The sequence below is a fragment of the Nomascus leucogenys genome, chromosome X (genome assembly GCF_006542625.1).
Source record: "Nomascus leucogenys isolate Asia chromosome X, Asia_NLE_v1, whole genome shotgun sequence".
In the NCBI taxonomy this organism is placed as follows: Eukaryota; Metazoa; Chordata; class Mammalia; order Primates; family Hylobatidae; genus Nomascus; species Nomascus leucogenys.
In genome coordinates, this window is record NC_044406.1 from 121,562,686 (window position 1) to 121,577,554 (window position 14,869).

Sequence of the window (14,869 nt, forward strand, 5' to 3'; positions counted from 1 at the left end):
TGATTGGTTTTCTGTGCAGCGAGCAGCAGGGCCTAGACGGGACCTCTGGTATTTCAGTAACAAAACTGAAAACCTCAACATCCTTATCCTGGGTACTAGCTGTGACCCATTCTTTGTTCCACATGAATATAGGCATTTTCTATACTACTTCCTTAAGTCCAAGTCTCTTTACACCTTCTCTTCTTTGGCGCTCCCACAGCATCAATATTATTCATATAGCTCAAAAATCCATCACCGGTCCAGTCTTTACTCCTGAACTGCAGAGCCAAGTTCCTAAGTGCCTATGTTGACATCTGTTCTTGGATATCCTACCAGTCCCTTAAATCCAACCTGTCCATTGTTGAGCTCTACTTTCTGACTCCCACATTAATGCTACTGACAGCCCTCTGTTTTTCAGTTATCCAGGTTCAAACCTTTGGAGTCATCTCTCAGTTCTTCTTCCTCAGGCACTCCCCACTCACCCACCCAATCAATTCCAAGACAGGTTAATCCTACCTCTGCACTGGCTCTTTGCACCCAACTTTCCACATGCATTCCTACTGCACCTGCTAAGTTAAGGCCTCACTACTTTTCAGCAAGATGACCTTTCTAACCTCCTAACTGGCCTCCCTAGTACTTATCTTTCCACATTTCTTTTCTTTTCTTTTCTTTTTTCTTGAAATGGAGTCTTGCTCTGTTGCTCAGGCTGGAGTGCAGTGGCACAATCTCAGCTCACTGCAGCCTCCACCTCCCAGGTCCAAGCGATTCTCCCACCTCAGCCTCCCGAGTAGCTGGAATTACAGGCGCACACCACCACGCCCAGCTAATTTTTGTATTTTTAGTAGATACAGGGTTTCACCATGTTGCCCAGGCTGGTCTTCAACTCCTTACCTCAAGTGATCTGCCCACCTCAGCCTCCCAAAATGCTGGGATTACAGGCGTGAGCCACTGCGCTCGGCCTCCACATTTCATTCACCCCCTTTTCTGTTGCCAAATTAATATTGGGGAGGTTTTTGACCAGGAAAATGAATGAATTAAAATTTTCTGTGGCATAGAGAACTTCCACAATATAACTTCAACCTAGTTTTTCAGCCTGTCCCCCAATACATGATTTTTTTTTTTTTTTAAGACGGAGTCTCGGCCGGGCGCGGTGGCTCACGCTTGTAATCCCAGCACTTTGGGAGGCCAAGGCGGGCGGATCACGAGGTCAGGAGATCGAGGCCACGGTGAAACCCCGTCTCTACTAAAAATACAAAAAATTAGCTGGGCATGGTGGCGGGCACCTGTAGTCCCAGCTACTCGGAGAGGCTGAGTAGGAGAATGGCGTGAACCCGGGAGGCGGAGCTTGCAGTGAGCCGAGATTGCGCCACTGCACTCCAGCCTGGGCGACAGAGCGAGACTCCGTCTCAAAAAAAAAAAAAAAAAAAAGACGGAGTCTCACTCTGTTGCCCAGGCTGCAGTGCAGTGGCGCAATCTCGGCTCACTGCAACCTCGGCTTCCCCGGTTCAAGCGATTCTCCTGCCTCAGCTTCCTACCAATACATGAATTATTTAATTCAGTGTTTATCAGGCACCTCCAATGAATCAATGACTGTGTTGACTAAACTTATCTATGCTGTTCAATCATCTAGTATTACACTGAGTAAAGCTCTCTTTTCAGTTTATCCTTGAATTGAATCTCTCTACCTGGAGAAATTTGATGTTATCTGCAGATATGAAGATTTCTTTGACAATTAAATTTAAGAGATATTTATTTATTATTTTTAGAGTCGGGGTCTCACTCTGTTGTCTAGGCTGGAGTGCAGTGGCATGATCATAGGTCACTGTAACCTCAAACTAATGGGCTCAAGCAATCCTCCCACCTCAGCCTCCCAAGTAGGTGGGACCACAGGTGCACACCACCATACCTGGCTAATTTTTAAAATTTTTGTAGAGGTGAGTTCTCACTATGTTTCCCAGGCTGGTCACAAACTCCTGGCCTTAAGCAATGCTCCTGCCTCAGCCTCCTAAAGTGCTAGGATTATAGGTGTGAGCCACCATGCTTGGCCTAAGAGACATTTATTGATGCACAGATATGTTTTATTAAGTTCCTGTTTTGGTTAGGCCTTATGCTAGCTGCTATCAGTAAGGAAATAAATGCCTAGCTCCTGCCCTCAAGATGCTCATGACCTGTTGAATGACAAACTTGTCAATCAAACATGACAGTACATCATGAGAGCTACTAGGACAGAGATCTTCCCAGGGGGCCATAGAGCCCTTTCTAAAGAGGGGCCCTGTATTAGTCCGTTCTCACACTGCTATAACGAAGTGCCTGAAGACTGGGTAATTTATGAAGAAAAGAGGTTTAATTGACTCACAGTTCTGCAGGCTGTGCAGGAAGCATGACTTGGGGAGGGGGATCTCAGGAAACTTGCGATCATGGTGGAAGGCAAAGAGGAAGCAAGGAGTGTCTTCTTATGGCAGCAGGAAACAAAAAGTGAGGGGGGAACCGCCACACACTTTTAAACCCTCAGATATCCTGAGAAAGCACTTACTATCACAAGAACAGCATGGGGGAAACTGTCCCCATGATCCAATCATGGATCCCACCAGGTCCCTACCCCAATGCGTGGGGATGACAGTTCGACATGAGATTTGGATGGGGAGTCAGAGCCAAACCATATCAGGCTCCTAACTCAGCCTGAGGGCATCCTGGAAAATTTGGTGATCTTTAATCTGAGTTTCGTCAGACAAGTACAAGTTAGTTAGGTGAGGAAAAAGTTGAGGACTATCCAAGCAGAAGGAACGCATGGAAAGGGACATAGATGGCAGGAAACCACATGAAGCATTCAAGGAACTAGAAGGAGTTCAGAATGGCTGAAGCAAAATATATTTGGGAAATAAGGACAGGATATAAGGGTGAAGAGGCAGTCTAGAGGCAGGGCATGTGGAGCATTGGGTGACAGGCTAAGGTGCCAGAGCCAAAAGCAAGGCGGGGGGCATTAGAGGATTTGTGTTCCAGAAACACCCCTCTTATAAAAGTGTAGAGGAATGATTGGCAGAGACTAAAGAAGAGGTCAGCATATCTTTCTGGCAAAAGGCCAGATAGTATATATGTAGACTTTGCAGTCCACAGTCTCTTTTGCAACTGCTCAACTCTGCCCTTGTAGTGCTAAAGCAACATAGACAATAAGTAAAGGAATGGGCATGGCCATGTCCAATAAACCGTTATTGATGGACACAGAAATTTGAATTTCATATCACTTTCACATGTCGCAAAATATTCTTTAATTCTTTTTTTCTCAGCCCTTAAAACATGTGAAAAACATTCTTAGTTTCAAGACATACAAAAACAGATAGCAGGCTGGATTTGGCCCTCAGACTGTAGTCTGATTTTTGATAATCCCTGGACTATCCCTGCACTCCCTGGATGGGAGTGCAGAGAATGCAGACAATTCCTTTGAGAAGCTTATCTCTGAAAAGGAAAGGAGAGATAGTGCAGTAGCTGGAGGGGTGTGGATGAAAAGGTGTTTCTCAGAGGAGACCTGAAGATGTTCATGGAGAGCAGAAAGAGATGATAGAGAAGGAGCCACTGAAGATGGTGGAGGTGGAGGGCCAGGGTTGGGGGGGTGCGGTGATTGTTGGAGTAGATCCTGGAAGAAGAGGAAAGGAAGTGATGACATGCAGAGTACAGTTTGGTCAATTCACTTTTTTTTTTTTTTTTTTTGAGACAAAGTCTCACTCTGTCACCTAGTCTGGCCCAATCTCAGCTCACTGCAACCTCCATCTCCTGGGCTCAAGCTCTCTTCCTTCCTCAGCCTCCTCAGTAGCTGGCGCTACAGGCACGCGCCACCATGCCCGGCTAATTTCTGTGATTTTTGTAGAGACAGGGTTTCGCTATGTTGCCCAGGCTGGTCTCGAACTCCTGGGCTCAAGTGATTCGCCCACCTTGGCCTCCCAAAGTGCTGAGATTATAGGCGTAAGCCACCATGCCTGGCCAATTAGCTTCTTAAGGGAGAAGGAAACACTTCTTCCACTGTGGCTGGGGGGAGAAAGAAAGGATGGGCACTGATGGGATATTTAAGTAGATAGCAGGGTAGGATTTTCCCAGAATTCCTTGACTTTCTCAGTGACAAAAGAAGCAAGGCTGGATTCCCGGTGAGTTGTCTATATGAGCAGTGAAGTCACTCAGGATGATGTCAGGCCTGGGGAGTGGGGTGGGAGGAGAGAGGAAGCCTGTGAACCAGATGCCCTAGTACTCAGCAAATGTGTAGGAGTGACCAGGAAGTCAATAAGTGAGGACCATGGGGGAGGAGAAGGTGTTAGAGTTTCAATGGAGGGTGGAGGGGTAATGAGTTTGAAACAATGTGAAACAATGGGAAGTGAGCACAGTGCCAACTCCTTCAGGCAACCTGATGCAGGGTGTGAGTTGTGTATACGTGTGTATATGTGTGTAGGACAGTGGGGCTGTGACCAAATGAACATGAATAACCTCCACTTGCAACAGCGTCAGAGCATGTGATATCCTGGGAGAGACGTGGGTTCTGGTAATGAGAGGAAATGGAGGGGCCATCCATGCAGTGACTGAGAGGGTTGAGTAGTATGTTTACAAGGAAGAACGTTCCAGGGAGCACACTGACAAAGATGGAAAGGGAGGGAAGTAGCAAGAGGAGAAACCCGGGTGTAGGCGTCAGAAGTATGGAGCAGTGCTGGTTGGAGAGAGAAGTACATTCTCGGGGGAGCAGAAGCCTCAGGGGGATTGGCTGCCTGGTAGAAGTTATTACCATTTCAAGATTCCTCCTAGAACTCGAGTACAAAGAGATTGCTGAGGGGCATACTAAGTTGCTAGGGCCACATAAACAGAGGTGGAGTCTTGTGCTTGAAGACGTTTGCTGACTCTGGTCAGGGAAGCAATCTGTGGCTTCGGTTTTTTTTTTTTTTTTCAAGTTCCAAACACTCAGTGAAAAGTGGGTTTGTGCTGTGACAAAACAGCCTTGGAATGAGCAGTTAGGCATGAAGAAGCAGGTAAGCTCATTTACTAGGTCTTCTGGGGAGAGGATGATGGGGAGACTGGGAAGGATCCTCACCTAGGTTTCTTGCTTCCACAAAGCCCAGCCCTGTGTGAACAGGACAGTGTGGTTCGAGTGGAGTCAGGGTATAGGGGAACAGGCAGCCATGAGGTTTCTTGGGAAGACATAGACCCAAGTACTAATAACAGAGAATGGGCACACAGTCACTGGCTCTGATTTGGGACAGTTCCTGACTTGACGGGGACAGAAAGTGGAATTGGACATCGTTTGAGTGCTTTTTTTGTTTAGCTCATCATCCTGAGAGCTTAGAGAGCTGGTTAGTGAGGGTGAATACACACAGGGGCAGCTTGGAGTTGCCTGAGTATTACTTGTTTTAGCAAGGAGGTTATATGGCCATGAGATGGAAAGAACCATTTGAGAATCATGAGTTCCAGGCAGAATGATAGGAATTGAACTGATAGTGGTACCACTGATGGTATGAAGAATTTGAGAAGGAATTTGTACTTGTAGGGGGAACTCATTTCAAATGAGCTCATTTCAAAATATGTTTAGTTTTGAGGGTGGTAGGAGCCTCAACAGGGTATGCTCAGAATCCAACAGGTAGAGGCCTGAAGTTAGGGCAGCAGGCCAGGGCTTGAAACTTGTAGATCATTCATGTTGAAATCAAAGTCTTGAGAAAACAAAGAGCCCACACAAACTAAGGAGAGATCGGAGAAATATGGAAAAAATAGGAAGTCACTGTTCTCAAAAGACAAAGCTCCAGTATGGAGGTGAGAACTGTGAAAATTCTGGTGAGAGAGGTTGGACGGGCTGAGAACAGAAAAAAAAAATAGTGTCCTGAGGAATACTAAAGAGGAGAGATGAGAGATAGGGGTCAAGGGTGACTTCGGAGCTGAGGACATTTGCTTTAAAACAGCAGTAAAAAGGAGCAAGAGGAGAAGGAGAAATCCGCCACACCACCCAAGGTTTTTTCTTTGGGAGGGAAGTGTTTACGAGCATTGGGAAATCTAAGCACAAACCGATCCAATCTTTGCTGTAAGGTTGATGAGTTTCTGTGTATAGATTCCTAACGTGAGAGATGACTTATATCAGATGTTTACATGTAAAGAAAACCGACTACACAGACACACACATAATCCATACCTTTGAGTCGATTGTTTTATGAACTGCTACAGTGCTGTGTGTGTGTGGTGTTTGTTTTTTTTTTTCCGATGAGGACAATACAAGGAGAATCCGATTTAAATTTAAATTACAGAGATGGAGATTGAGGCTCCTCCCAAGGGGACAACTTATCCTGTTAAGAGACACTGGGGGACGATATTGAGATGGGTTATGAAAGATCGATTCCCCTGAGAGCTCTGAGAATAGGATCAAAGTAGAAAGCGCAGTCTGCTTCTGCTTGATTACACTGAGCCGATGTTTCTTTAGCCGAAGGCAGTGGGCTAGTTTAGACGGCCTTTCATTCCCGGCAGCGCCTGTCGGTGCGTGTGACCTGGGACAGAGGGGCAAAGGAACCGGGCAGAGCGAGCTTGGGATGTCGCGGCCCCTTTAAGAGCGGCGGCGGCGGCGCGCGCTCCGACGCCTACCCCCAGGGCCCCGCCCCTTTCCCGTGAGCCCTCGGGGAGTGGTCCGACCGCGGGCGGCCGCCGGTGAGGTAGGGGCGGGAGGCGGGGGGAGACATGGCTCGGCGCGGCTGGCGGCGGGCACCCCTCCGCCGTGGCGTCGGCAGCAGTCCCCGAGCCCGCAGGCTCATGCGGCCCCTTTGGTTGCTCCTCGCAGTGGGCGTCTTTGACTGGGCAGGGGCTTCGGACGGCGGCGGAGAGGCTAGAGCCATGGACGAGGAGATCGTGTCCGAGAAGCAAGCCGAGGAGAGCCACCGGCAGGACAGCGCCAACCTCCTCATCTTCATCCTGCTGCTCACCCTCACTATCCTCACGATCTGGCTCTTCAAGCACCGCCGGGCCCGCTTCCTGCACGAAACCGGCCTGGCTATGATTTATGGCAAGTGCCTCAACCCTTGTCAGCCCCTTGGCGCTGCCCTTTTCGCTGCCCGCCGGCTGCTTCGCCTCCTCTGCTGGCCCTGCTCGGCCTACGTTCGGCTCCCCTTCTAATTCCTTCCATTTTTTGCCTCGCCTTCCCCCTACCTTGCGTTTCTCTGCCTCACCCCCTTTCCTCTTCTGCCTCGCGCCCCATTTTATCTGCCTCTCCACACCTTTTTCGTTTCCGACCCCACCCCCTTTTTCCTCCGCACCCCCACCCCCCCAACTCTTTCCCTGCCCACCAAGCTCGGGACCCGGGGCTGAGGATGGGAAAACGAGTGGGCGCGGTGTCTGGAATTGGGCTGGGGGCTGGGGGAGGGGAGACACCATTGCGATCCATTTCTCTGGGGTGTCAGTTTGTTTAAGGTTCATTGAAACTGCAGTAGTATCTCTACTGCCCAGAATCTGGCGTTCTTTTGGAGCCAGAGTCGACCTTTACTCAACACCTATCTCCTGCTACGCCCTGTCCTTTCGAGGTTGCAAAGGAAAATCTTATTCTTGTGGAGTCCGGAAAAAAAAACCCGAACGTGAAATAGGCTACAGAAGGCTTAGGGCATTTTTAATGACGTCCCATTTATTGTACTATGCCTCTAATATCTGATATGGATACATATGGTTGACCCTTCCAATTCAGGCATACAAAAGTGAGGACGAGGAAGAGTTAAGGTCCTTCCAGAAGTGTAGTGTACTATACGATGATCTGGACAGTTCAGACAAACAGTAATTACAAACACCACGCATATGCAGTATGGGTGACTTGCTGTTGGCATGAGGTTATTGACCGATTGCAGAATAAATGGCTTCGGTTCTTGTGTCTCAGTCTGCTTTCTGAGGTTTATTATTATTATTATTATTTTTTGTGGTGACAAGGTGATAAGGGTAAATCAAAGTGTGGGCTCAGAGGCATTTTGAGCTGTGCTGGGGCCTCAAGAGGAGAAAAGAAGATACATATTGCTGACTGTATTAATCTGACTGTGCGGGTATTGCTGAAGAGATGAGGGCGGACAAACAGTTCTTTCTGTGCAGTACATGTGTGAAGATTATCTTCATTTGGAACAGTTAAACCGTGAGCTTGTCGAGGTTTGTCTCTCAGACTTGCAGATAGGTAGATGAAGCTTTGGCACAAAAGACATTGCTCCATGCAAACCCGCGCCCCCTAGTAAATCCAGACTTCTGGAATGTGCATCTCTCAAGGGTAGCAAGGAAAGGTAGTTGTGTGCCTCAGGAAAATGCATGAACTCAGGCTTATTTTTCATTTGTAAGAGAATACAGTTCTGAGCCTGCGTGTAAAATATCTCTGCTAAGATTCCTCGTTTTTAGACATATTAGATGGTTTTTATATTTCATATGTTTTGCATTTCATTTGCAGTGCACCTTAAGCCAAATTGGCCAGATAAGCTATATATTTCTATATAATTTTCTGCATAACAGTGTGTGATTTATTTACTATCCTCAACAAACATTTATTGATAAACCTTCTATGTATTATGCTCAGAAAATACAAAGAGGTATAAGATCTTTGCCTTCAAGGAACTTATAGGCAGGTCATATAAAGAAAATAATGGCATCTTAAATTTGGTTAAATGCCAAATGAGTATTATAGAGTTAAAGTAATGAACTGATCAGAGATACTTCTTTTATAGAGAGAGATAGTATGATGTGGTAATTAAAGGTACAAGGCTTTAGACCAGAGGTCAGCAATTTTTTTTTTTTTTCTGTAAAGGGCCAGGTAGTAATGATTGTTGACCTTGTGGATACGTAGATCTCTGTCTCTGTTGCATTTTTTTCTTTGATTTTTTTTCTTTTTACAAAGTTTTACAACATAAAAACTATTCTTAGCTCTTGGGCCATACAAAAACAGACCAAGGGCTGTAGTTTGCCAACCCCTGCTTTAGAATCAGACCTAGATTCCCGTTCCACTCTGCCCATAGGTATGTGTGATCTTAGACAAGTCCCTTACTCTCTTTTACCATCATCTCTATGTTGGGGATGATGATAGTAGGATTACTGTGAGGAAGAAATGTTTTTAGACTAGTAACTGACCCTTAAGTAAATGCCCAAGAAATGATAGCTGTGCTATTATTATTATTATTGCTGTTACAACTGCATTTTCTCAGATTAGGCCCAGAACAACTCTTTTAATTGGTCAGTCTCATAAGTCAAGGGACAAATACAGTCTTTTTGAAAGAATCAAATAGGGGCTTTGAATTGCCCTGGAAATATTTTCTCTATGGTAGCTGATATCATTAACCTCATCTAACTCTAGGACTGAAGTAGAAAAGAAGGATTACCAATTGCATTTTGTGAGGTTTCTAAGTTAATAAAAAGTGATAGAGCACCTTGGTGTTAGTATTTTTTGAGGGAAAAACAAGGGTATCTCTTGTGGAATGTAAAGTGCAAGAGTGTTAGTCTGGGAGTCAGATCTGGAGTTGACTTGGCGTTCTTTAGCCTGTCCTATTTTCTCATTGTGGGCAATGGGTGCTGTGGACCAAACAGCCTCCTAACTTAACTCGCAAGTCCAGTTCGAGAATAGATGGGATTGGGTCAAAGTTTGTTTGTTTGTTTGTTTCTTTCTTTTTTTGTGGAGGGTCAAAGTATTTTCAATACCATGAAAATTGAAGTTTTCTTTTCCTTTTTTTATTTTTGATAGAGTGTTGCTCTGTCGCCTAGGCTGGAGTGCGGTGGCGGCGGGGGGTCATAGCTCACTGCAGCCTCAACCTCCTGGGCTTAAGCGATCCTCCCACCTCACCCTTCTGAGTAACTGTGACTACAGGTGTGCACCACCACACCTGGCTAATTTTTTATTTTTATTTTTGTGGTGACGCGAGTGTGGGGGGGTCTTCTCATGTTGCCCAGGCTGGTCTCAAGCTCTTGTGCTCAAGCTATCCTCTCACCTCGGCCTCCCAAAGTGCTGGGATTATAAGTGTGAGCCACCTCACCTGGCCAGAAATGGAAGTTTTCTAGTCCTATTTACTGTCTGTCATTTTTCTTATAGCTACCTTATTATTATTAATATATTATTTTAAAACCTTTATTTTTCAGCATGACTCTGGGGTCAAAATGGGATGCCTAGACCTCTAAGATTCAGCCCACTGGTGATCTTATTCCTGTGATATTGGGTTAGCTACGTAAATCCTGGAAAATACTATTAAAAATAAGCTTTTCCTTTATCTGAGAAGCAAGAGTAAAAACAGTTTAAATTGCCAAAGTGATCAGTTTCTAGATTGTAATATAGATCAATTGCTCCAGTTACAAACACAATTGGAAAGCACCCACATGTTTTGCTCATTGGGTTAGCTTTCTTAAGAAGCTTAAAAGTGAGTCACTGTTAGTAAAAGTTTTCGAGGTAGTTAAATTAAGTCTAAAAAGTGATCACTCACTACACTGTGCTTACGGATGGTGTAAAAAGCAAAATATGGCAGAAATATTTGTATTGCCCTAAGCTTAAGGCATCCGGAGTCTGAGGTTTAACCAATGTGATTCATCAATAAATATTGATTAGATGTCTATGATGTATGGGATATGATGAGAAATACGTGTTTGAGCCACAGTATCTGCCCTCAAAGCACTTATCATCTAATGACTATGGTTCATACCTTATTTCTCATCATATCTTTCACAAAACTAATCTTTAGAAATTGTATCAGTTTTGGTCACACTTAATGCCCTAGTGATGTTCTTCCTATATTTTTGACTATCAGAGGCTTCAGGTGTGATCAGCTGGAAGAATGGGCTGAAATCCATGAGGAAACCAGTCACTGCCAACTGGGAGAATCACACAATAGTAGGGCCTTGGGTGATGCTGATTTCTTTCATCACTGGGAGAGTTTTCAGCACAGGAGAGTCAGGAATGTGTAGGAGGGGTAGGATCTCTCTGTTTTGTGAAAGATATCTCTTTGTGGTTGTGTTTTTTTGTTTTTGTTTTTGTTTTGAGACGGACTCCCGCTCTGTCTCCCGGGCTGGAGTGCAGTGGCTTTATCTCGGCTCACTGCAAGCTCCGCCTCCCGGGTTCATGCCATTCTCCTGCCTCAGCCTCCCAAGTAGCTGGGATTACAGGCGCCCACCACCACGCCCGCCCCCACGCCCGGCTAAATTTTTTGTAATTTTAGTAGAGACGGGGTTTCACCGTGTTAGCCAGGATGGTCTTGATCTCCTGACCTCGTGATCCACCCGCCTCGGCCTCCCAAAGTGCTGGGATTACAGGCATGAGCCACAGCACCCAGCCGTGGTTGTGTTCTTTGTTGCCTGTTAGTGGTCATTTAAAATTTCATAATATAAATATTTTCTGTGCCTCCCTCTATGTAGGAGGCTAGAAGTTTCTGCTTTAGTCTCTTAACAAAGCACTGTTTCTGTATCCTTTCACTGAGAATTGCTTTGACTCTCTGACTAGGATTTGGCCTTTTACAGAACCCTTGTTAACTTGATCTGTGAATTTTTTTCAAGTGAATCCCAATTTTTCAGATGCCTCGTGCCATAATAAAGGGATCTTGATTTTGTTTTCAGTCTAAATAATTATTCTCCATGCTGTTGTTTTATCGACCAAGGTATGTGTTTCAAATTTGCCCAAGTGCTGAGCTCTCCTCAGGGTACCCAGTGATGCTTCAGCATAGGGTTGGGCAAACAGTAGAACCAGGGGGCACTCGGGAGGCGGAGGTTGCAGTGAGCCGAGATCACGCCACTGCACTCCAGCCTCGGCAACAGAGAACAGAGTAGGACTCCGTCTAAAAAAAAAAAAAAAAACAACAACCATGGTTGGGCTTGGGGACATGGAAGGAATTTATGCTGCCATTATTAGCATTTGTAGTAGCTTTTCTGTGATTTTTGCATGTAAATATAAGAGGACAGCTTTTACTGAGCCTCTTAATTAGCTCTTGTGGAATAGTAGAGAAAAGAGCTGTTTCTGTCTCATACAGGCAGAACGACTGGATCTACAGGCTTTTCTCTTCTAGGTTATGTCTGTCAAGCACAGTTGCTATCTAACAGTCAGTTTCTAATTTTGTTTTTGGAGGTGAGATATTTTTAAAAGGGGTCTTTCGTTTATTTTAAATTTGAACCTTTGTTTAAACGTTTTTAAAGTTGGTGTCATTATACTACTGTTCACAAATGAATCATTACTACTCCAAAAAATATATGTGACTATAAATTGACCAGAAGGATCCTTCCTCTCTGCTCTCTCCCTGCTTCCTGGGCAACTGCTGCCTTTTTTTTTTGTTTGACGGAGTTTTTGCTCCGTTAGTCCAGGCTGGAGTGCAGTGGCACGATCTCGACTCACTGCAACCTCCACCTCCTGGGTTCAAGCAATTCTCCTGCCTCAGCCTCCCAAGTAGCTGGGATTACAGGCACCCGCCACCATGCCCGGCTAATTTTTGTATTTTTAGTAGAGATGAGGTTTCACTATGTTGGCCAGGCTGGTCTCAAACTCTTGACCTCAAGTGATCCACCCGCCTCGGCCTCCCAAATTGCTAGGATTACAGGTGTGAGCCACTGCACCCAGCTGGCAACGACTGCTCTTATACCTCCTCGTTTCTGCTTCATCACTTCTCACTTGGGTCTGGTTTCCACCCCTGCTACTCCACTGAAACTGCTCTTATCGAGATCACCTATGGCCTCCTTGTTTCCAAACCCAGTGGATACTTCTAATGCCTGCCTTACTTGACTTTACTATAGCATTTGATAGTTTTTATCACTTCCTTCTCCTCAAAAATGAATTTTTTCCCTTTCTTCCTGACTTTGCCACCACTGGTTCCTTTTTTTTCTACTCCTGTGGGTTTTTCTTCTTAGACTCCTTCATCAGCTCCTTCTCCTCTAGCAGCCCCTTAATGTTGGCTATTAATAGATCAAACCCCAGATCTATATCATAGTCTTCTTCCCATTTTATTTGCTCTGCTGGCGATCTCATCTACATCTGACTTCAACCATCTTATGACTGCACAGTGTATATCTCCAGTTGAGACCCCTGGCTTTAGCTCCAGATACCACATATGCAACTATGCGTGTGTCACAAGTACATCCAACTCAATGTGTCCAAAACTGAACGTAGCCTTTTCCCCTGTAAATCTGTTCATCTTTGTATGTTCCTTACCTCATTGAATGGCCTTGTTATCCCCCTCAGTGCTCAGGCCAACTTACCCACTTGGTTACCAAGTCAATTAACGTTCCTCTTAGTCTTTCATCTCCCTTCCTCAGTCACTAAATCTTACTAAAATATAATACCTTCTAAAAATCCTTCTCCCCTCCTGTCAGTACTCTCTTAGGTTAGGACCTAAACTCTTATTGCCTGAATGCCTACAGTAGCCCTGTATCTAGCCTTTTGGACCCTCTCTAGTCTGGACCAGTCTTTCTAAAGTGGAAATCTGGTATTAAGCCTCTGCCTTCTGTGACTTCATTTTACTTTTGGGATAAACTTCAAACTCCCTTCCCCAACAGATAAGATCTTTTATGATTCAACTCCTGCCAATCTTTCAAACCTCAACTCTTGTCACTTTATAAGCCAGCCGTACTGAACTACTTGATTCACTGGATGGACTGTGTTCTCTCCATCCTTGACTGGATATGTACTACTATTCCTCTATTTGGAATATACCCATTTCTTCTAGTTTGTTACCTGCCCAGGTGACATCTCTGGAAAGACTTCCCTAATGTCTTACTCCCCCAGGCTTGGGTAGTTGCCTCTTTTCTGTTTTTATAATACCTTGTATACATATATATATATTGCATTATGATTGTTTATTCAGTCTGTTTTCACTAACTGGACCGAGTTTTCCTTGAAGGAGGGACCTTGTTTTCATCTCTGAACCCTGGAGGCCTACCTAGCATAGTACACTCATTCACATATTGAAAGAATGGCTGGCTAGTCAGAATGAAAGGCATTAGGAAGGTACAATGCAGCTAGTAGTGGTATACTATGCATGGAGTTAAGGAAAGTTCCAGAAGTTTGGGTTTTATTTGTAGTTGAGGTATGTCCATACAATGAAATATCATTTGGTCGTAAAAGTAAATGAGATTCTGATCCATGCTACAACATAGATAAACCTTGAAAATATCATGCTAAGTGAAAGAAGTCAGACACAAAAGGCCATATATTGTAGGAGTTCATTTATATGAAATGTCTAGAAAAGGCAGGTCCATAAAGAAAGAAAGTAGATGAGTGGTTGCCAGTGGCTGTGGATTCGGGCATGGGGGAATGGAGAGTGACTGCTAGTAGGTGTGTGGTTCTTTTTGGAGGGATGAAAATGTTCTAGAATTAGATAGTGGTGATTGATATTCAACTTTGTAAATATACTAAAGACCACTGAATTGTACAGTTTTTAAAAGGATGAACTTTTGGTGTTTGAATTAGATATCAGTAAAGCCATTACTGAACAATTATAGTCGATCAATATAGTTTTATAGGGCTGGGCATGGTGGCTCACGTCTGTAATCCCAGCAGTTTGGGAGGCTGAGGTGGATGGATTACAAGGTCAGGAGTTCGAGACCAGCCTGGCCAACATGGTGAAACCCCATCTCTACTAAAAATACAAAAATTAGCCAGGCGTGGTGGTGTGCGCCTATAATCCCAGCTACTCGGGAGGCTGAGGCAGGATAATTGATTGAACCCGGGAGGTGGAGGTTGCAGTGAGCCGAGATCATGCCACTGCACTCCAGCCTGGACAACACAGCAAGATTCCATCTCAGAAAAAAAAAATTAGTTTTACAGTACCTAGAACATTGTGCATATTTGAATGTCATTAGGATGATCCAGCAATCTGTTTGATGTCATAGTGCCAGATTCAGGACTTCTATTCTATGTTTTGATTTTGAAGCAGATATTTTAAAATTAAAATCTGACCTTTTAGAAGTAGAA

General features: G+C 44.8%; 1 protein-coding gene across 3 annotated transcripts in view; it reads left to right on the top strand.

The window, feature by feature from the left end:
• The first annotated feature begins 6,587 nt into the window (after positions 1–6,587).
• The window catches only part of SLC9A6 (solute carrier family 9 member A6), a 63,044-nt gene continuing 54,762 nt past the window's right edge, over positions 6,588–14,869 (top strand). The window contains exons 1-2 of one of the 3 annotated variants that reach the window (XM_030807025.1): positions 6,588–6,641; positions 6,767–6,988. In XM_030807025.1, the coding sequence (XP_030662885.1) occupies positions 6,820–6,988 (169 nt within the window). In that variant the 5' untranslated portion in view covers positions 6,588–6,641; positions 6,767–6,819. Of the gene's footprint in view, positions 6,989–14,869 lie in introns of all 3 variants that reach the window. The other 2 variants (XM_030807026.1, XM_003272553.4) reach the window with 2 other exon arrangements.